General features: G+C 44.5%; 1 protein-coding gene across 8 annotated transcripts in view; it reads left to right on the forward strand.

The window, feature by feature from the left end:
* The window catches only part of TRABD2B (TraB domain containing 2B), a 354,347-nt gene that overhangs the window by 200,207 nt on the left and 132,910 nt on the right, over positions 1-21,230 (forward strand). For all 8 annotated transcript variants that reach the window (XM_064147574.1, XM_064147576.1, XM_064147577.1 and 5 more), the window contains exon 4: positions 10,149-10,323. In XM_064147574.1, the coding sequence (XP_064003644.1) occupies positions 10,149-10,323 (175 nt within the window). The remainder of the gene's footprint in view (positions 1-10,148; positions 10,324-21,230) is intronic.

Consider the following 21,230-nt stretch of genomic DNA (forward strand, 5'->3'; position numbering starts at 1 on the left):
AGAGAGGATGAAACCTGCCTAAATAGAGCAGGGAACTGCAGCAATGAATCCCAATTGCAATGAATCAAAGCTGGAAAACAGTTCAGGGTTCATGAGCTCTTCTCTCTTGGGCTCCTGGTTCACAAGCCTGCACTTTCCACCATTGCAGCGCTGGCTGGCTTTTTGCCTTGTGTTTTTTCAGGGCTGTTCTCTGCTCCTAGAGGTTTGGGACACTACACACTCCTGCTAAGCCAAGGGACATGATGGAAAATGTTCCAGCCATGGAAATGCTGACTTGGTCCAAGCCCCAAAAGCACTTCCCAAAGGGCTCTGTGGCTGTGGTAGAATGGCTGGTGGATGAGCATGGGCGGGAGAGTTGTGACTGGCTTTGTTACATGAGCTGAAAACTTGCAAGCCTGCAGCTGCAATAAGCTGGGGAACTGCTCCGCTTTCTATGAAGGGGTGGGAACACAACTGCATGAGCACAGACTAGGGATATATTTACAATTTCTATGACTTCAAATCACTATGAGTCTGTATCCAAGTTCGATGTGAGGGTATGCTTCTAATAAACCATTTTAGCAGACACAAATCCACCAAATCAACATAGCTATGCTGACCATGGCCTCCAAAATATGCTGGGTGTGCCTGTAACATATTCTTAGGTCCCATTTTGGATAGATGTTTGCCCTTGGAAAAGAGCAATGGAACTGACTTATTATCCTAATGATCAAAGACTCCTTTTATAGTCCAACCAGGCTTCTAATATCACAGAATCACAGAAAACATCCGTTTGTCAGAGACTCAAAGGTCATCCAGTCCAACCTTTGACCCAACACTGAAGGGTCAACACCAAACCATGCCCCTAAGCACCAGGTCCACTGGCTGCTTAAACACCTCCAGAGGTGGTGACTCCACCACTGCCCCAGGCAGACCATTCCAGTGTTTGATAATCCTCTCTGTGAAGGAGTATTAATTTATATTTCTATATTATCTGTACGTTACTTTACATTTTGGTATTTCAAAGAAAGCAAAAACGGCTTAATTGCAACATGCTGGAACTCCACACTGTTCTGCAGAGCTCCTTCCTGCTTTCCCTTTCCCACAAAAAGTTGGAAGCTCATCTTCTTGGCAGCTGCCAACTTTGGGCTAAATCAGATGAAACAAACTTCCCCTCCATAGCTGTTGTAGGTCTCTGTCAGGATGGAAACTCAGGAGTGCTGGAGGAAAACGATTTGAGTTAGCAGCAGTGTTCACCTCTGCTGCAGCCACGTCTTCCTCGTGGAGATCACAGTATCACACACACAGTATTATCAGGGTTGGAAGAGACCTCACAGATCATCAAGTCCAACCCTTTACCACAGAGCTCAAGGCTAGACCATGGCACCAAGTGCCACATCCAATCTTGCCTTGAACAGCCCCAGAGACGGCGACTCCACCACCTCCCCAGGCAGCCCATTCCAGTGTCCAATGACTCTCTCAGTGAAGAACTTTCTCCTCACCTCAAGCCTAAATTTCCCCTGGCACAGCCTGAGGCTGTGTCCTCTCGTTCTGGTGCTGGCCACCTGAGAGAACAGAGCAACCTCCTCCTGGCCACAACCACCCCTCAGGTAGTTGTAGATAGCAATAAGGTCACCCCTGAGCCTCTTCTTCTCCAGGCTAAACAATCCCAGCTCCCTCAGCCTCTCCTCTTAGGGCTGTGCTCGAGGCCTCTCACCAGCCTCGTCACCCTTCTCTGAACATGCTCAAGCATCTCAACGTCCCTCCTAAACTGGGGGGCCCAGAACTGAACACAGTAGATACTGAACTGAACAAGTTAGAACTGAACAAGTTAGATAAAGAGAAGGAACAAACTGTACGTTGAATGTGGATGTAGGATTGCAAGTGATGGAGTCACACAAGCTGAATGAAGGTGCTTTCCTTCTTGGCAGACACTTTCTTGGTCAAGGTTTGGGCACAAATTCTGTGCTCAGGCTATCTAGACCTCCAGCATTAGAGCTTCCCCTGATGGGAGTGGGATGCACAAAGCCATTTGATCTCCTAGCATTGCTGCTCCTGCTTTTAGTACAAGGTTATTTGAGACCTGGTCCACTCAGTTCCCAGCCTTCACTTCCCTTCAAGCCAAAAGGAATGAAGAAGTGACTTCTTTTACGTGGAGGCATAGGAAGTTTCACTTAAACATGAGGAGGATTTTTTTCACTGTGAGGATGACAGAACTGAACACAATACTCAAGGTGTGGTCTAACCAGTGCAGAGTACAGGGACAGAATGACCTCCCTGCTCCTGCTGACCACATCATTCCTGATGCAGGCCAGGATGCCATTGGCTCTCTTGGCCACCTGGGCACACTGCTGGCTCCTGCAGCCCATTCACATCACACTATTTGAATCCTTTGTATGAGAGGCTGCAATGAGTGGATATTGCTCTCTCAGATGCCAGAAGGGTCCATAAATCAGAAGGAAACAGGTGTCTTCCAAGTCCAGAGCAGTATGCTTTGCAGCACTGCAGTAAAATCCACAGTGCTGTGTCAAGGCTGGTTAATGGGAGAGTATCCTCCCTTCATAAAGGAATGATAACTGGTGATCACATATCAGCCTCTGACCCAAGAAGGGCTGGTGTGAATTTAGGGCCATTTGGTTTTCTGCAGGAGCCGAGAGGTTCCAGGGTGCTGCTTTGGCTCCATGGCACCCCTGCAAGCCAGTGCTGTCAGCTCTTGCGATCCTTATCTTGCCTAGCACTGTCAACCTTGTACAAGTTCCTGACCCATGTGGTAGAGGGAAAATCCTTCAAAGAATGATCCCTTACTTGTCTCCTGGCCTCTGCCCATATAAAGCTCATAAACTACAAGACTAATAAAGAGAACCCAACCTTCATCATATTAAAAAAAAATAACTAATGTAGTCAGAGTGATCTGGGAACAACTCCCTGATAACAACTGGAGATAAGGATTGCTAGCACTGAGCCCTTCTGTCAGGGAAAAATGGATGGCCTTTGTATTGAGGGGCTGGTCTGGAACTCGGGAAGCTGACAACCAACTCTCCTCCTTGCCATGGATGTCCCTTGTGACCCAGGCTGTCCAACCTCATATTTCATCTCTGAATCCTCTGAGGAGGGAAGGAGAAATAAGGCTTTTATTATTAAGAGATTCCCCAACAAGAAAGAGTGATGATACTTTACTTGTAGCAGTTTGGTGTTTGGACATTGTGCAGGAGTTGAGATTGGAAAGCCGTCGGTAGTTATCTGCCAGTTAAGAGACAGTAGGAGTCTCAGAAACCAAGATCATTGACTCAAGTATAGGAAGATAATGTCAGGAAAGATTTTAGGATCACTATGGCAGTGGTTGGCTTCCTGTTTCCCCATCTCAGCTTCCTCTTCTTCATCTGCAGACAAACTTGTAGCCAAAGACCACCAATGGCTGCACACAGACAAGAGAAGGCATAGCAGCCCTTTAGGCTAGTGTTGGCAGTATTGGCTTTTTAGTGATAGAACCTTACAGTTTGAATGCACGCTCCAGAAATAGGCCAGCATCACAGGAACAGAACAAGGCTGAAGGACATCAGAGGACTGGGAAATGTCATGTAAAGAGTAGGAACAATAACACTGCTCCCCCACATTTGATTGTGATTTGATACTGGACTGAATCTAGAGTGAATAGGTCCAAAGCTGGGGCGGGGGGGGGGGGGGGGGGGGGGGGGGGGGGGGGAATGGTAACCAAAATTGATGGTGCTTATGTAGAATCATAGAATGGTTTAGGTTGGAAGGCACCTCAAAGATCATCTAGTTCTAACCCCCCACCATAGGCAGGGAGACCTCCCACTAGAACAGGTCACTCAAGGCCTTATCCAACCTGGCCTTGAGCACCTCCAGGGAGGGAGCACCCACAACTTCCCTGGGCAACCTGTGCCAGTGTTTCACCACCCTCACTGGAAAGAACTTCTTCCTAACATCTAGTTTAAATCTCCCCTCTGCCAGTTTAAACCCATTACTACTCGTCCTGTCATTACAAGACCTTGTGAATAGTCCCTCCCCAGTCCTCCTGTAGGGCCCCTTCAGATACTGGAAGGCCACTCCAAGGTCTCCTTGAAGCCTTCTCTTCTCCAGGCTGAAAAGCCCTAACTCTCATAGCCTCTCTTCATAGCAGAGCTGCTCCAACCCTCTGAGCATCTTCATGGCCTCCTCTGGACTTACTCCAACAATTCAATGTCCTTCTTTTTGGGGCTCCAGAACTGTGCACAGTGACCAAAGAGTTGTTTTCAGGTAGATATTCACAGCTGTAGCACCATTCCTTTGCCCAGCATATTTTGTCTATTAAAAACAACAGAAAATAAATAAATGTCCTTAAGTGCAGTGCAGTGTTTATGACTTTTCAGCCGAACTTTGGCAGCAAGCCCTGAATGTGATAAAAGGCTCTGCACTGACATATTTTGCTTTTATCTTACTTTCTTTTTTTCTTTTAAATTTATTTCGTTGTAGACAGAGCTGAGAGTAGAGCATAGATTTTGACATATGGCCAATGCATTTTTCTAAGCTAAAGTGTGCAGTTAGCTCTTTTGCAGCAGAATCCCAACCTTTGGGGCAAGAGAGGTTACCACTGAGCATTGTCTTGGTCTTTGGATCTTCCTTTAGGTCCTTCAATGGCTAAATTCAACTGGTGCTTTGTATGGAACACCAAGTCTAAAAGTCTTGCTGTCCCCATTTTACAGATAGACTTTTGAGAGACAGGACAAATAAAGCCAAATACTTCAAAGATACTTAGTGGAGGTTAAGTGCTGAGTTTCCTTTGAAAGTCTAAACCCAAGTGACATGCTTATGATCATGCAAGAGATTTGTATTGCCCATGGGAACAGAACCATTTTTTCAGGCTAGTGTCATAACCACTCCACAACCCTTCCTCTTTTTTTTCTTCCCCAAGCTCCCACTGACTTCAAAGGTGAAGAATTATGGCCCGCATCCCACAGCATTGTGAGCTCAGATGTGTGTGCAGAGCTTTACCCACACATACATTCCATCAGGGATACTGATTCGAGTAAAATTACACAGGCAGTGCAGAGGGGAAGAAATTTCTGCAAGGCTTGGACTTGATTACTTTTTTTTTTCTTATATTCTCTTCCTTTAACCTCAAAAGCTTAACTGTGTGTACCTAATGACTGAGTTTGGGGTCCCTCTGTACTGTTCATAAGAGAGCTGTAACTCAAAGTAAATAGGAACAGGAGAAAAAAGAGCTCTAGCTGCTTCAGGCAAACAAAATATTCTTTCTTTTGAGCACCTCTGAATGAAATGTATTTCTGAGTTTCCATGAGAAATATGTGGTTTGTGGTATTAATTTTATATATATGAATTGGTTGAATTCTCAGAGAACTGCCTGGCTTACAGGGGACTAGACAGAAAGAGTGTATTTCTCTCATAATGTGTATCCATGACAAAGTGAGTGCCTTCCAGGTGATGGGTAGCACTGTACTTTCCTGCTGATCTAGCTGCTGCTGTCCTAGATGTGCAGCAAAATTAGAAGCTAAGGTTTTTCAGCAGTCACATCATCCCCCTATACATTTAGTAGCAGTATTCAGCTATTACCAGGAGCTCAGTCTCTCACCTGCTGGCACAGCAGATGTCTCATCCGTTCACTCAATTCAAAACAACAAATATTCATCATTAAACTGTTAAAATTAGAATTTACTCTGAACAGAGCCAAAGACTTTTAATAAAGTGGAGGAGAGAAGGTGCATCTCTCCAGTGCATTCTTTAGCTTATCTTTCTAAAAGAACATTTTCTGGGTTTTGTTTTTGATGTTGTTGTTTTTTTTTTCCATAGAAAACAGTCCTTAATTTCAGGTTGCAGTTTCATGTGGCTGTTTCTTGACTTCCTGATCCTTGTCTGGTGGTTAGGAACTCAAAGAGTTTCTTAAATCAACAGGAGCAGCTGCTTTCTTGAAGGCAGGCATGGTGTGTGTCACCAACTGTGGAAAGGAACCACGATACAAAATGGAGAGGAGGTGATTAATGGGGCCAGTGTCATAGCTCACAGTCTGGTTGCACTACTGTGTGTGGACATACTTACTTCAAGCATTTATCTTCTCTCCTCTGCCACACACACGCAGAAACACGCATGCATGCTTTATCTTTGCCAGTGTTGGGGCGGTCATTAGAAACAGAGGATTCCACAAGGTGCAGCAGGGCTGGTAGATGATGATGTGCCTCTGGAGGTGATGCCTTCCTTTGTCTTGTTTTTTGGACAAGCATGACAGATGTTGAGAAAACCCAGCACTTGGTTTTAAATTTATCTATCTGTCACTGGCCAACACTTTCCCACAGAAAAGGAAAAAAGGGAGGGGAAAATGGCTTCTTTTTGTAGGCTGCATTTTAAGTATCACAGCATCACAGTATCATCAGGGTTGGAAGAGACCTCACAGATCATCAAGTCCAACCCTTTACCACAGAGCTCAAGGCTAGACCATGGCACCAAGTGCCACATCCAATCTTGCCTTGAACAGCCCCAGACACGGCGACTCCACCACCTCCCCAGGCAGCCCATTCCAGTGTCCAATGACTCTCTCAGTGAAGAACTTTCTCCTCACCTCCAGCCTAAATTTCCCCTGGCGCAGCCTGAGGCTGTGTCCTCTCGTTCTGGTGCTGGCCACCTGAGAGAACAGAGCAACCTCCTCCTGGCCACAACCACCCCTCAGGTAGTTGTAGATAGCAATAAGGTCACCCCTGAGCCTCTTCTTCTCCAGGCTAAACAATCCCAGCTCCCTCAGCCTCTCCTCTTAGGGCTGTGCTCGAGGCCTCTCACCAGCCTCGTCACCCTTCTCTGAACATGCTCAAGCATCTCAACGTCCCTCCTAAACTGGGGGGCCCAGAACTGAACACAGTAGATACTGAACTGAACAAGTTAGAACTGAACAAGTTAGATAAAGAGAAGGAACAAACTGTACGTTGAATGTGGATGTAGGATTGCAAGTGATGGAGTCACACAAGCTGAATGAAGGTGCTTTCCTTCTTGGCAGACACTTTCTTGGTCAAGGTTTGGGCACAAATTCTGTGCTCAGGCTATCTAGACCTCCAGCATTAGAGCTTCCCCTGATGGGAGTGGGATGCACAAAGCCATTTGATCTCCTAGCATTGCTGCTCCTGCTTTTAGTACAAGGTTATTTGAGACCTGGTCCACTCAGTTCCCAGCCTTCACTTCCCTTCAAGCCAAAAGGAATGAAGAAGTGACTTCTTTTACGTGGAGGCATAGGAAGTTTCACTTAAACATGAGGAGGATTTTTTTCACTGTGAGGATGACAGAACGCTGGAACAGGCTGCCCAGGGGAGTTGTGGAGTCTCCCTCTCTGGAGATATTCAAAACCTGCCTGGATGCATTTCTGTGTGATCTGATGTAGGTGATCCTGCTCTGGTTGGACTGGATGAGCTTTGGAGGTCCCTTCCAGCCTCTGACATTCTATGATTCTATGCTGAGCCTTCAGATGTTGCAATAAAATGTCACCTTCCATGTTGGTCTCTCACTGCTCCCCTGACTTAGGTACTTCTACCTATCAAACAGAGAGTCTCGGTACTAAGGAGATACAAAGGCTTGTGACACCTGCTTGGACTAACTGATTTACAGGTTATTGCAAGTGTAAAATGGCAGCTTGTACCTCAGACCTTATAATAAGAATCTCTCCCTGCCTTTCACCAGGAATTGAATCCTTTGCTGTTGTAGCCAGCAGCACTTTTACCCCTCTGATGCTGGCAGGCTCCTCTGTCCCTCGGAGACAAACAGTCTTGCCAGACATGGAGGCAGCTTCCTTGTGTAGTAACAGGAAACTGTGTCTCCAATAGGTCTGGCTTAATGGGACTTGTTATTTGTTGAGCACTAGCAAAGGGATGAACTGAAAACAAGGTGCAAAGTACTTGCCATGCTCTGAGGAGTTCACAAGATACTCTGACAAAGCCAAGCCATGCTGGAAAGCCTGGAGGAAGGAATGACTCAGGGTAGTGCAACTGAGCCCTTAAGAAGGAATTTGGTGTGAGAAATATGGTCATTTGGCAAAGCAGATTGCAAAGTCACTTGGACAACCAAAGCTGATTCACGTGGAGCAGTAGGTGGGGCAGGTCACTTCAAGCAGCAGTATTAACTCTAGCCACGTGGGATTCCATGACTCAGACCTGATGCATTCTCTTCTGTAGCTGAGTACAACCTCTGGTGGAAATCCAGAACACATAGATTTGTCCTGCTGCATAATGCACGGGGAGGAATCTCTACTGCTCAATTCCCAGCATGTTAGGAGAGCTGTAGATGAAGCTACCATGAAAAATCTTTAAGGAGAGCTACTGGGAAAGTGGAATCAGTTCTTTCCATAAGAGAGTTTTTGGAGAGGCACTATGAGTAAAGAGGAAGGGCACAAAAACTGTTATGATAAAATCATGTGGCCAAGTGGGGAGGTAAGAAGTATGCTGGAAAAAAAAAAAAAAACCAAAACAAAAAAAACCTAAAGGCAAGCTTTAGAAAAGGAGTAACAGGAACTTAGCATAATAGAAAACCAGTGAAAGAATTAAATATTGTAACAGTTCTTGCCATCAAGTATTGAAGCAGTGTGTGAGGGAAGTTCTCCTTATGGACTGTGGGTGAACATCATTACCACCAGTTCACATTAACACTGGAAATCCCACCAAATGGGCTGCCCAGGGAGGTGGTGGAGTCACCGTCCTTGGAGGTGTTCAAAAAAAGACTGGATGAGGCACTTAGTGCCATGGTCTAGTTGATTGGACAGGGCTGGGTGATAGGTTAGACTGGATGATGTTGGAGGTCTCTTCCAACCTGGTTGATTCTATGTACCTGGACACTCAAATTTGAATCTGAGTTTTGCAGCTTAAGCTGCTTGCGAGCGGTGACGCACAAAACATAACCAGAAGGCACATGGGAACCTCCTAGCAGGAGGCCAAAGGCACATGGGTCCTGCCCAATTTCAACACATCTCCGCTGAGCCCATAAGCTCCATGACAGACCTTGGACCTTCACCATTTCAAGTTGCCTGTCCTAATATGCAGAGACTTCTGGCTTGTCTGTCTGTTGTAGCTTGAGTTAGATCATTCCTGGGTCTGCTGTCCTAACTAGAATTGCTCGGGGGGTTTCAACATTTCTTCTGTGTCTATGGTTCCATGTGAACCTGAGGAAGAATTTATTTCTCTCTGAGGGTGACAGAGCACTGGAACAGGCTGCCCAGGGAGGTTGTGGAGTCTCCCTCTCTGGAGATATTCAAGAACCGTCTGGATGTGCTTCAGTGTGATCTGCTCTAGGTGACCCTGCTCTGGCAGGGGGGGCTGGACCAGATGATCTTTTGAGGTCCCTTCCAGTCCCTGACATCCTGTGACTATATGATTCTCAAAAAAACAGGGACTGAAAGAGCATTTCTTGTGAAAATCCCTTCCTTGGATACATCAGGAATGTTGCAGGAATTTGTGTTGCAATGCATGATCTTTTTTCTGGTAAGACCTATTAGCTTCTAAAGCTGAAAGAAAAATGAGGGAGTTTACCCTGTTTACGTATGCTTAAAGCTGGATTTGCTGTCCTTTCCTAATTTTTTAACTCTTAGGTTACTGAAAAGGAGCACATACAAGCCAAGTCTTGCAGTCTTTACTCAAGTTGGTGGTGACCTTGGCTGAGAACACAGTTCTTGTTCTGGTGTGAAACAGCCAATTAACTTTGCTGAACAAGCAGAGAATAGTTTTAGTAACTCACCCAAATGTAACACCTAAAACTACATTCTGCTGCAGGAAGAGAGAAAAGTCAAAGTGAACTTGTTTCATTTGGTAAAACACTACTTTCTTCTTTTAAAGTATGTTGGCTGGTGATTTTTCTTTTCTTTGTGGAGTTCTCAGAACCTCACAAGCTGTCATCCTCTAGGGTGGAATTTTTGCTTCATCTTATTTTATGGTTGGGGTGTTTTTTGTGGGGTTCTTTTGCTTTTTTGGTTTGGTTTTTTTGGGGGGGTTTAATTTGTTTGTGTGGGGTTTGGCTTGTTTTTTTGTTTGGTTTTGTTTCTTTGTTTGGTTTTGTTTCTTTGTTTTATTAGGATAACGATGCTCAGGAGGTTTAAATAAGGCTAGATGAAAGCAGAGGGTATCTGGGTGATTACTTAAGTACTATCACCTGAGTTGCAGTCTCTCTCTCTCTTCCTCTCTCCATTTTAGGTCCCTAACTTCATCAACACAACGCTCCCACCCCATGAGCAGGTGACGGCTCAGGAGATAGACAGCTACTTCAGACAGGAGCTCATCTACAAGAGGAATGAGAGAATGGGGAAGAGAGTGATGGCACTTTTAAGGGAGAACACAGACAAGAGCTTCTTCTTTGCCTTTGGAGCAGGTATGGCAAAACAATTTCTGTTTTACTAGGTTATCATGATTGGAGGTAAATGAATTGGAATGCTTCAGCATTTTTCCTCTTGTCCTATAGAAGAATTGCTTAGTATGAGTCCTTTTAAAGCAGAAAGGCCTTTGTTTTTCTAAATCTATTTTTTAAAGGCAGTGAGTTCATGTAGGGGGTGGGTCAGGGTCCAGCCAGGCTGTGGATAGGCTGCAGTCCTTTGCTATCTGGTTGTAGAAATGTGAAGCTGTTGATGTTCTTCATCCTGTTGTGTTTGTTCCCTTTGCAGTCCAACCCATTGGCTGCTTAGATTATGTTCACAGCATGGTTGCATGCATCGCTGCTGGTGTCAGAGGTGGTGGAGGTGCCTCTGAATTTGTAGGCTGAGGTGGTGATGGCAGTGGCTGTGAGAACAGAAGACTTGCTGTGGCTCATTGTGTGCCTGGGCTTTCAAACCTTTTGGAGTTGCTATAGTTAGACTTTCTCAGTGAGTGACTTAGCTGTTTTGGTGGTGTGTCTATGCAGAGTGGCTGGTTTTGGAGCCTGCACACGTGCACAAGATGTGTGAGTACTTAAACACTAGCAGTTAAGTAATTAATTAAAAATCCAACGTGTCTTACTGCCTGTTTGAATTCTCTCCATGGAGTCTGCAGTACAAAGATGCCTACAGTACCTCTGAGAATCTGTGGCAGCACAAGCTACTGTCCCTTCTTTCCTTTTTGCTCCTTTTATTTTTCAATAGAGTTCTCATTTCTGTATGATAAGAATATAAATGATAACTGCTCAGGCCTCAGTTCAGCAAGGACCCTGAGCACCAGCTTAAGTGACTCTTTGAGCTCACTTGACTTCAAGGCAGCCTGAGATTGTCCTGCCAAGAGCTGATGATCTCCTCCTGCTCCCTCTTGACAATTTCTCATTTCTGACAGAACTTTGCTTCTCATCCCATGGCTCTCGTGATGAACTTTGGCAACAACTCGCCTTTTGCTACTCACTTCAGTGGGAATTTTGATTAAAGACTGTGGGGTTTAGCAGAGATATATGCATTTTGATGTATTTATTTTTTGAGTGTATCCAGAGTGAGTTTTCCCAAGCTTATTTAATCTCAAGCCTGTCTGGTATTTCTGTCCAAGCAGTTTTGCTTAACTGTTTTTACAGTAGGAAAATATATCATGGTGAGTTGTAATTGGACAGGGAGTCATAAAAAAACAGCTTATCTAACACATGGAGCAGGGTTTATCAGAAGTGATCAAACATGATGGTTTTGATGTACTCTCCAGTTTTGGAAGTCCCTTCACCAGTACATACTGAAGCTGGGAGGATCGTTTAAGAGGGACAGGATCTGCTTGAGAGAGCCCAATGAGGATGATTAGAGAGCTGAAACACTGCCTGATGAGAAGAGACTGAAACACCTGGGGCTCTGTAATCTTGAGAAGACTGAGAGGGGTTCTAATAAATGTTTATAAATATCTGAGGGTCAGGAGTGGGGGGACAGGCTCTGCTCGCTTGCTTCTTGGGACTGGGCAAGGCTAAGTGCAGGGTTATACACTTTGGCCACAACAACCCCAAATAACACTACAGGCTGGGGACAGAGTGGCTGGAGAGCAGTCAGACAGAAAGGGACCTGGGGGTACTGATCAATATTAGGCTGAACATGAGGCAGCAGTGTGCCCAGCAGGCCAAGAGAGCCAATGGCATCCTGGCCTGTATCAGGGATACTGTGGCTAGCAGGACAAGGGAGGTTATTCTTCCCCTGTACTCAACACTGGTCAGGCCACACCTTGAGTACTGTGTCCAGTTCTGGGCCCCTCAATTCAACAGAGATGTTGAGGTACTGGAATGTGTCCAGACAGGGGCAACAAAACTGGTGAGCACAGCCATGTGAGGAGAGGCTGAGGGAGCTGGGGTTATTTAGCCTGGAGAGGAGGAGGCTCAGGGATGACCTCTTTGCTGTCTACAACCACCTGATAGGAGGCTGTAGCCAGGTGGGGGTTGGTCTCTTCCGCCAGGCAACCGGCAACAGAACAAGGGGACAGAGTCTCAAGTTGTGCTGGGGGAAGCATAGGCTGGATGTTAGGAGGAAGTTCTTCACAGAGAGAGTGATTGGCATTGGAATGGGCTGCCCAGGGAGGTGGTGGAGTCACTGTCCCTGAAGGTGTTGAAGAAAAGCCTGGATGAGGCACTTAGTGGCATGATCTGGTTGACTGACTAGGGCTGGGTGCTAGGTTGGACTGGATGATCATGGAAGTCTCTTCCAACCTGTTTGATTCTATGACAAGGAGCAATGGATGTAAGCCACAGCACATGAGGTTCCACCAAAACACAAGGGGGAACTTCTTTGCTGCAAGGGTCACAAAGCACTGAACAGTCTCCCTAGAGAGGTTGTGGATTCTCCTTCTCTGGAGACTTTCAAGGCCTGTCTGGATGTGTTCCTGGATGACCTGAGCTAGATTATATGGTCGTGCTGTGGCAGGGGGATTGGACTAGATGATCTCTTTGGGTCCCTTCCAGCCCCTGACATCCTGTGATCACTGCCCATTTGCCCTGCTCTGTGTATGCTATTCCTGAGCAGCAGTTACAGTCCACAGCTTGAGACAGGATCTTGGTTGAGATGCCTCATTTATCCAATCCACTGAAGCTATTCATATGTGCTAATAACAGAAGTTAAATGAAGCAAATGGGTGCAAATTACTGAGTGGGAGGTTGGAGTTTTCATTCCCCGTCCCCATCACAGAGCATCTACCTGAAATTCCTGGGCAGTATCACTTGGGAAAGCCAGCTTACATAAACCAAGTCTTATTTAATCCCTCACTCTCCATTTTTGGTTGTGTTGAAAAGTGCCTTTGTTGCTGGGTTATTTCTTTCTCCCAACACTTGACTGTAGCAGGACAGAACAGACACATGGAGCTGGATTTGTTGAAAACCAGGATGCAGGACACACCAGGGAGAGGTTTTCTTTTATGGCTTCTTTTTTCCAACATCTTTTTGGCCTTTCTTACTAAAGGAGACCATCCCTATTTTAAGCACAGTTAATTCTTACTTTCTTCTGGGGTGTTCACTTTTTTTCCCCATCATGCAATAAGTACTGAGAAAATTATTCATTTTTCAATGAAAATGCTTTGCTGTGGCCAAAAACAGAAACAAATCCATTTTTTGGATGAAGATTTTCTCTCTAAGGTTTTCATTGGCTTGTTTTTATTGTTTTCACACACATAATTGTAAGAGTGGCTTCTATTGATGCATTTTGTTATCTTGCATTGTTATTTCTACTTCTTGAATTTTAAGAGTTGGTTGTTTTGTTGCTTGTTTTGTTTGTTTTCCTATTTGTGAATGAGTCATGAATTTAAATTGTTTGCTAAAACTTTGAGGGCTTGACTTTGCTGTTTATAGAAGGAAAAGGTATTTTTGGTGAAAGCTAAGATTTCACATGTCATGAATTTTGAAGTGTCAGATTTTAGGAATGCACACTTGCTAAGGACAGGCATGACAGAGTCTGCAGGAATGCTTTTGCTCTTGGAGTGGTGCAAAAGTTAGTTCACTTCCTTAAAGATTCTGCATATTTAGGACTAATGCGATGCAGGGGAAATAATTTGGAAAACACATTCAGGAGTATGTACTCCAAAAGTGTGTTGAGCATGATCTCTGTGTGTATTTATTTTGAGGATATTGGACCTAATGAATGAGTAATAGTTTATATGTTTTGAATTGGACTTGGCTTTTCTGAGCCCACACCTGGAGTATTGTGTTTAGTTTTGGGCACCATGATACAAGAGAGATGTGGAGGTGCTGGAGTGGATCCAGACGAGGGCAAGGAAGCTGGGGAAGGGCCAGGAGAATAAATCTTATGAGGAGTGACTGAAGGAGATGAGGTTGATTAGTGTGAGGAAGAGGAGGCTGAGGGGAGACCTCATTGCTGTCTGCAACTACCTGAAGGGACATTGTGGAGAGGCTGCTGCTGGGCTCTTCTCACAGGTAACTGGAGACAGAACAAGGGGGAATGGCCTCAAGCTGAGACTGGGGAGGTTTAGATTGAACATTAGGAAAACGTTTTTCACTGAGAAAGTGATCAGGCACTGGAATGAGCTGTCCATGAAGGTGATGGAGTCACCCACCCTGGATGTGTTTAAGGGTGGTTTGGATGTGGTGCTTAGGGCTGTGGTTTAAGGTGAATCTTGTAGAGAAGGGTTCTAGGTTGGATTTGGTGATCCTGAGGGGCTTTTTCAACCTGGATGTTTCTGTGATTCTGTGACTTTGTTTCCAGATTTTGTAATCTTCATCATAGTTTCCAGCTCTCAGGTCTCACCAGATCGGTCAGGTCAACACTGGAAAAGTGCAAGGAATAAAGGTGTGGAAATGGGTGCAGGGTGCTGCTTGGGAGTCACCCTGGGAAAAGCACTGTTGTTTCTCTGGTGAATGTTTATTTCCTAGTAAAGCTGTGGCCACTGGGCTGGTTGGAATATAGCAGGCAATCCGTTCAGTGGCTTGTGCAACTTTGCATGCTGCTGGTTCTTAGCTATTTTGTACATAGAATTATCTTCACTCTGCCTTGCTTTCAGTGCAGGATAATAACCATCTTTCAGCTCAGAAAGCTTTTCTCAGTAGAAAGTTGAGAAATTGGGCAAAACAATTTATCTTTCTGTTTACTTCTGAAAAAGTAAACTTCTTGCAGGTGTTGATAAAAACGTCAAGTGCTTGGTGTCATTGTTCTCCTCTAACCCGGGTTTCCCAGTTAAACTATTTTGCTATGTGCTGTTTAGAGCTGAGCTGCACAGACTTTGGGGTGCATCACTGGAGAGGTGGCTCAGAGCAAGTTCTCTGATGCCTCACAGCCTCATGCTCAAAGTCCCCAAACAAGTCCTGCGAGTAAAGGAGTGGAATGGGAACAGACATTTTGAATATCGACATGAGCTGGGGTAAAAGAGGTTTTGGATCCACAAAGTGAAACAAAGCATTTTTATGCATTGGAGAGACTTTATTATTTTTCATTCCAGTCAGAGCTATTAAAACAGAAAATCACACAGTTCTAAATGGAGCTTTTCAGTTTTCTGCCATTTTTTTTAGAATAAAAAGTGTGCTTTTCAGTAGATTTCCCCCTTCCCCACCTTCCATGGCATTACTCACAATTTAAATGCATCGGAGCAGTTCAGGCTTTTAATTTATTCCTTTATAAAACACATAGAAGTGAAAATAGCCATTTATTCATTCTATATTCATTTCTTCCTCCTCTCCAAGAAAAATACAGGCTTTGGGTAAAATAGGACCCAGCTCTATACCCAGCTCTGTGCACTTCATTCTTCTCCTGCCAGGGTTTACCTTATTCAGCCTTACTGTGAAAATCTCACCATCCCTATATTCACAGTAACTGTACTCCAGTAATGAAACAGCATTTATTGTTTGCACAGTTAAATGATATTTTTTTGGGTGACAGACATGGTAATTTTTTCCTTTGAATGAATAAAGGCAGCTAAGTAGGGTACTTTTAAGTAAAGATCTGAGGGGGGTTGCTGGGCTTCCATATTTTGAAGACCCATCCTGGATTGCTAGGCATTATTAATCTGTAATAACAGTGAAGCGCCTTAGAGTTGATATATACAAGCAAGTTATAAAGGTCCATTTACAGTCAAGATGCAGCCAAGAGCACATGGGCTGTTAAAAAGAGTTAATATTTTGGCAGCTAAGACTATACACATGAAGTCAATGTTTAAGAAAAAAAACCACTCTGGTTTATTTCATTTTTATAGGCAAATAATTTCCAAGTAACACTTACGATAACAGATGGATAAATTTATGTCTGCAGTTAATTTGAACGATAATTTCCTTTAGGATGTTTTACTTACTTGCATTTCATTCTTTCTTTTATGAGGGCTGTCAGTTTTGTTGCTGAGAAGTTGAATTTACTGTCTTAGAAATTGGGATGCTGCTCCAGTTCACAAAGTTTATTAGCAGCCAAATCAGTAGGCTTTAAGGCAGTGGGTTTGGCTATTTTAAATAATAAATGTTTCGTGGAGAATATTCTTTTAGTGCTGGGAGGACTGAAATGCAAGTGCCATAGAATCTCTCACAGCAAGAGGGGAATCAAACTGTCTCTGGACCACAGTCTTGCAGTGGAGGAATGCACACAGTTTCTCACCCCACCAGGTCCAGGCAGCCCCCTGCAGCTGAGAGGTCAGAGAAGACCTGGGCTGTTGTTTGTGGTGTGTTAGCAGAGATCAATGCATATGGCAGTTTGACCTCTTCTGCTCAGCTGTAGGCTTCAGTGGCTGAGATTAGGTACCTACTTGTTGGTGAATGAGGTTTAAATTTCAGAGATGTTCTGCAGGGAAAATAGATACAGGCTCAGTAAAATAGATACAAGCTCTGTTGTAGATGTCTTTGTGCTGCCACGAAAGCAGAGGAACTCATCCCAGAGTAGGAACAGCTGAAGCAGATTTTGGTCATAGCTCTGCATAGAACAGGTGAATTTCCCTCTCCCTCCAATCTTGCCTTTTCTCAGCCAATATTGGCCAGGCAGTGGTCAATAATTATTCTGATAATCATGAATTAGGCTGTTTACAGCAGTCATGGAATCACAGAATAATGTGGGTTGGAGATCTCTTATCTACTCAAACCTCTCAAGCACTGATATTGCATATTGTTTCCAAAGTCCTCTGTAAATGTTACCTGGTGGTTCTTCGTAATGGGACTCAGAAGGGGGTTGCACTGTGCTTTCAGTAGGGAAAGAGAGAATTGGGCAGCTTTTCTGTAGGACAGAGTTAGTGTGAGAGTACAGCAGGAATAAAAATTGTCTTCAGGTCCTCAGCTCTGGCTTCCCCCCCCCCCCCCCCCCCCCCCCACAAAGGATTCTCACAGGGAAATTTAGGCTCGAGGTGAGGAGAAAGTTCTTCATTGAGAGAATCATTGGACACTGGAATGGGCTGCCCGGGGAGGTGGTGGAGTCGCCGTCCCTGGGGCTGTTCAAGGCAAGATTGGACGTGGCACTTGGTGCCATGGCCTAGCCTTGAGCTCTGTGGTAAAGGGTTGGACTTGATGATCTGTGAGGTCTCTTCCAACCCTGATGATACTGTGATACTGTGTGAATGTCAGTATGCATCATTTTAGTTACTGAAGATACCAAAGATAGGAATGGACTCACCGTCTTCTGGAATGAGTAGGGAGTGACAGGCATCTCCAAGGTGATTTGGGTCTTTTGGCTTTTTTTTCTCTCCTCTAAAAAACTAAAGAGAGTCTGAGGAGATACCCAGATGATTCTGTGATTCATGTTCAAGACAACTACATCAGTTAGGGTTAGAAGGGACCACAAGGATCATCTAGTTCCAACCCCACTGCCATAGGCAGGGACACCTCATACTACACCAGGCTGTCTAGAGCCTCAGCCAGCTTGCCCTTAAACATCTCCAGGGATGGGGCTTCCACCACCTCCCTGGGAAACCCCTTCCAGGGTCTCACCACCCTCATACTGAAGAATTTCTAACATCCAGTCTGAATCTACCCATTTCTAGCTTTGTTCCATTCCCCTCAGTCCTATCACTACCTGACAGCCTCAAAAGTCCCTCCCCAGCTTTCTTGTAGACACCTTAAGACACTGAAAGGCCACAAGAAGGTCACCTTGGAGCCTTCTCTGAACAGCCTCAACTCCTTCACTCTCTCCTCATAGCAGAGGTGCTCCAACCCTCTGATCTTTGGCTAAAAAGGTGACCACAACTGAGATGGAACATGATCCTTGTTGAGTTGGGTAAGCAAGAAAAATGGGGGGAGGTATAGGTGCAGGGTTTTTTTTCCCCTTTGTTACTGGAAACCATTTTTCTACTCAGTAGTTTGGGAAAGGAAGTGATGGTTACTATACACAGCTTAAACACAAGTAATTAAAATCCAGAGAGCCTTTGTGAAAGCCATTAGCACCTGCCACCAGATTTGGCACTCAAGTTCACATATGTTACTTGAAAGCATGTTTTTCAAGAGGGAAATGCCTGGAGGCAGCCATCCAACTGCACACTGAGGGCTGGGGATTTACAGATGTTGAATATACAAATAGTTGGTTTGCACTCCCAGCTGACACAATGTTGTGTGCAAATCAGGTACAAAGTTACACCCCTCTCGCCTCAAACTAGCATGGGAAGTCCTGTCCTTCATCTTTGAGGTCTGTGTAGCGCTATTCTTTGTCTTGGATCCTCTGTGAAACATAAAAGGGGAGGGAAGAAAGCACTTGTAGACTGCAATATAAAGAGACTTTATCCCCTGGGTCAGACATCCTGGTCCAACACTGATTAGTGGTGCTACTGACATCACTAGCACAGTTCATCAACGGGTTGTCTCAGTGGAGCAAGAAGTTGGCGACCAGGAGATTGAACTTGGCGAGCCTACAAAAGAGAAGAAAAGGGTAAATTAACAGTTTGCAGATGCCTGAATTCCCTCTGCTTGTGTTTATTTGGGCATCCAGATGCTTTTAGTGAGGCTGGCCTGTTTTCGTGTATGGGCTTCTTTTACCCTTAGTGTTTGTGTTTTTGTTTTGGGGTTTTGAAGACAAAGTATCACTTTGGTGTTTAAAAATAGACTTGCATGCAAATTTTGACCAAACCCATGTCACCAATTAATGTAAAAGTCAGCATTAAAAAGGCAGTGTCTGACTCTCTTTTCAGACACACTGTTGTAAATCAGAAGATGCTTCACTGGGGAAAAGCTTCTTCCAAGTGCAAATCCAGCCTGCAGCTTTTTAAAGTAATAATTAAAAGTTCCTCTGATTTTTTTTTCTTAATGTACATTGATTTTTCTATAATAGGAGGGTTTGGAAGCCCCTGAATCTTTGTTTTTCACCTGAAGTTTAAGTCAGCAAAGAGAGCACCTGAGTTAGGGAAGCCCAAATAAACCTGCCTGCAGTGCCCTATTGTGAAAAGGGAACTGCTATTCCAAAGGCTGATTCCCATAATTCTTATTTGAGGAACAGCTCTTGTATAAGGATATTCACCATAGAAAAACAGCGCAGCTTATGCAGTGGTGAGAGCTATCTTGAGACCATTTTCCACTGTACAGACCAGGGAAGGCAAGAGACATATCAAGTGAAGGAACAGATTGGTGTGGTTAGTTTTGCACTTTGCTGCTTCTCCTGGTGTGTTGCCAGGCAAGCCCTGGACTCCCTTTGGCAGTCCAGGGGAGAATTCATTCAGTGGGGAGTCCTGCCTGGTCACTTCACACAAATGCTTTCATCAGTGCTCCTCTGAAGGAGGCTAGAGACCCAAACCCGAACTGTTATGTTTGCTAGTTGCAAGTATTCAATTAAATATTAAAACCAAGTAAAATGGACCTTGCAAATGTCAGTGCATGCATCAACTCTCTTTGGTCTGTTTCTTCCTGTGAGGAATGGGGAAGGCTACCCATATGCAGTAGGGGCTTGGTTTAAAGAAATGCATACATTACTGTCCCTGACATTTTCATATCCTATTTATTATTATGCCTGCGCCAAGTTCTACTGCATAAGTCTAATTCTGCCTCCCCCATCTCAAAGAAAAGAAGTCTGTATTGGCCCCTCCTGTCCTATAATCTAGAGATTTTGCCTATGCCCTTGCTGTATTTCTCATCAACATTTGAGATGTAAAAACACAGACATAATTCCAGAAAATTTCTCTTTTTCAGAACTGCAAAGACTCATGAAAGATTTACACCCAAACTTAAGTACTCTGCTGAACAGGAATGGGTGTAAATGTGGGATGAAATACTCTTTCACCCACACACATATGCAAGAGCTTGCTGAGGATCTGCAGGCCACCCTGTAAGCTCTCAGGAGACCAGGCAGAGGTCCTATATAACTCTTGATTTCATAACAGCAGTGTTGAAATCAATATATGAATGCCAGATAATTCATCACTTTCCATCCCAGACGTGTCTCATCAGAAAATTCCCAACCAGCTTTAACACTGCTATTGGGAAGATTTTAAAAGGGCAATGTGAAGAACCCAAGACTGTCAACATTCCACTAATACTGAGGCTTTTTGTGGGATGCCTTTGTGAAAAGGGAAACAGGATACAGATTGCAAAGGATCTTGTCTCAGCTGGGATACCTTTGCATGCTACTTGCAGTGATTCAGATGCTATTGTGTGTTATTGTCCCAGAGCAGAAGGAAATTTTGGCTACTCGGCATCCTCAGTGTGCTAGCTCAAATCCTTCAGCACTGTTTCCTGCTAATGCAAGCTGATGGGCTTGGCGTGGGTTCATGTTGCTTTCTGTTGCCCTTTCAGCCTGGGTGCTTACTCCAGGAGAGAAGGGCATGGATGTCCCAAAGCATCCTAGAACACCATAGTTGTATCCCCTGCAGCTCCACTGTTTGAGCCTCAGGCAGTTAGATCAGGAGCTGGGAAGGGAATTCAGTAGAGCAAGGAACCAGATTGTACTGCTTGTGGTGTTGGTCTGCTACAGGTTCAAGCCACTTAAGACCATTTTTAAGGCCAAATTGCAGAAGGACTATGTATGGAGAACTAGTGATCTTGCTACATGGGAAAGACAGAGCATGACTGCTGGCTAGAGTTAGTTGTTTTGCAAAAGTAGATGTGGAGCTGAAAGCTTTAAAAAACCTGGCTGTAATTTATGTGGATTTCTTGAGTTTTGGTTTTTTTTTTACTGGTATGGAAACTGGGACTGGAAATCTCATTAAAATGGGCGTTCTTGTGAGAGTTCCAGGTTTTCTTGGTCGTGGCTATGCCAGGAATACCATCGGAGCAAACTTGCTATGAAAGGATTTATGGGTTTGGGATCAGATCCTATTCTCACTGAGTTAATGGTAGCTCTGCAACTGACATCAAGGTGACTGGCATGTGCACCTGGATGAGACAACGCTTATTTGTCATCCCAGTTCTTTAATCTAGGCTGCTACTTTAACATTACTGGAAAACATCAATGCCCTCTTTATAAGCCTATTAAA

The sequence above is a fragment of the Pogoniulus pusillus genome, chromosome 8 (assembly GCF_015220805.1).
Source record: "Pogoniulus pusillus isolate bPogPus1 chromosome 8, bPogPus1.pri, whole genome shotgun sequence".
Lineage (NCBI taxonomy): Eukaryota > Metazoa > Chordata > Aves > Piciformes > Lybiidae > Pogoniulus > Pogoniulus pusillus.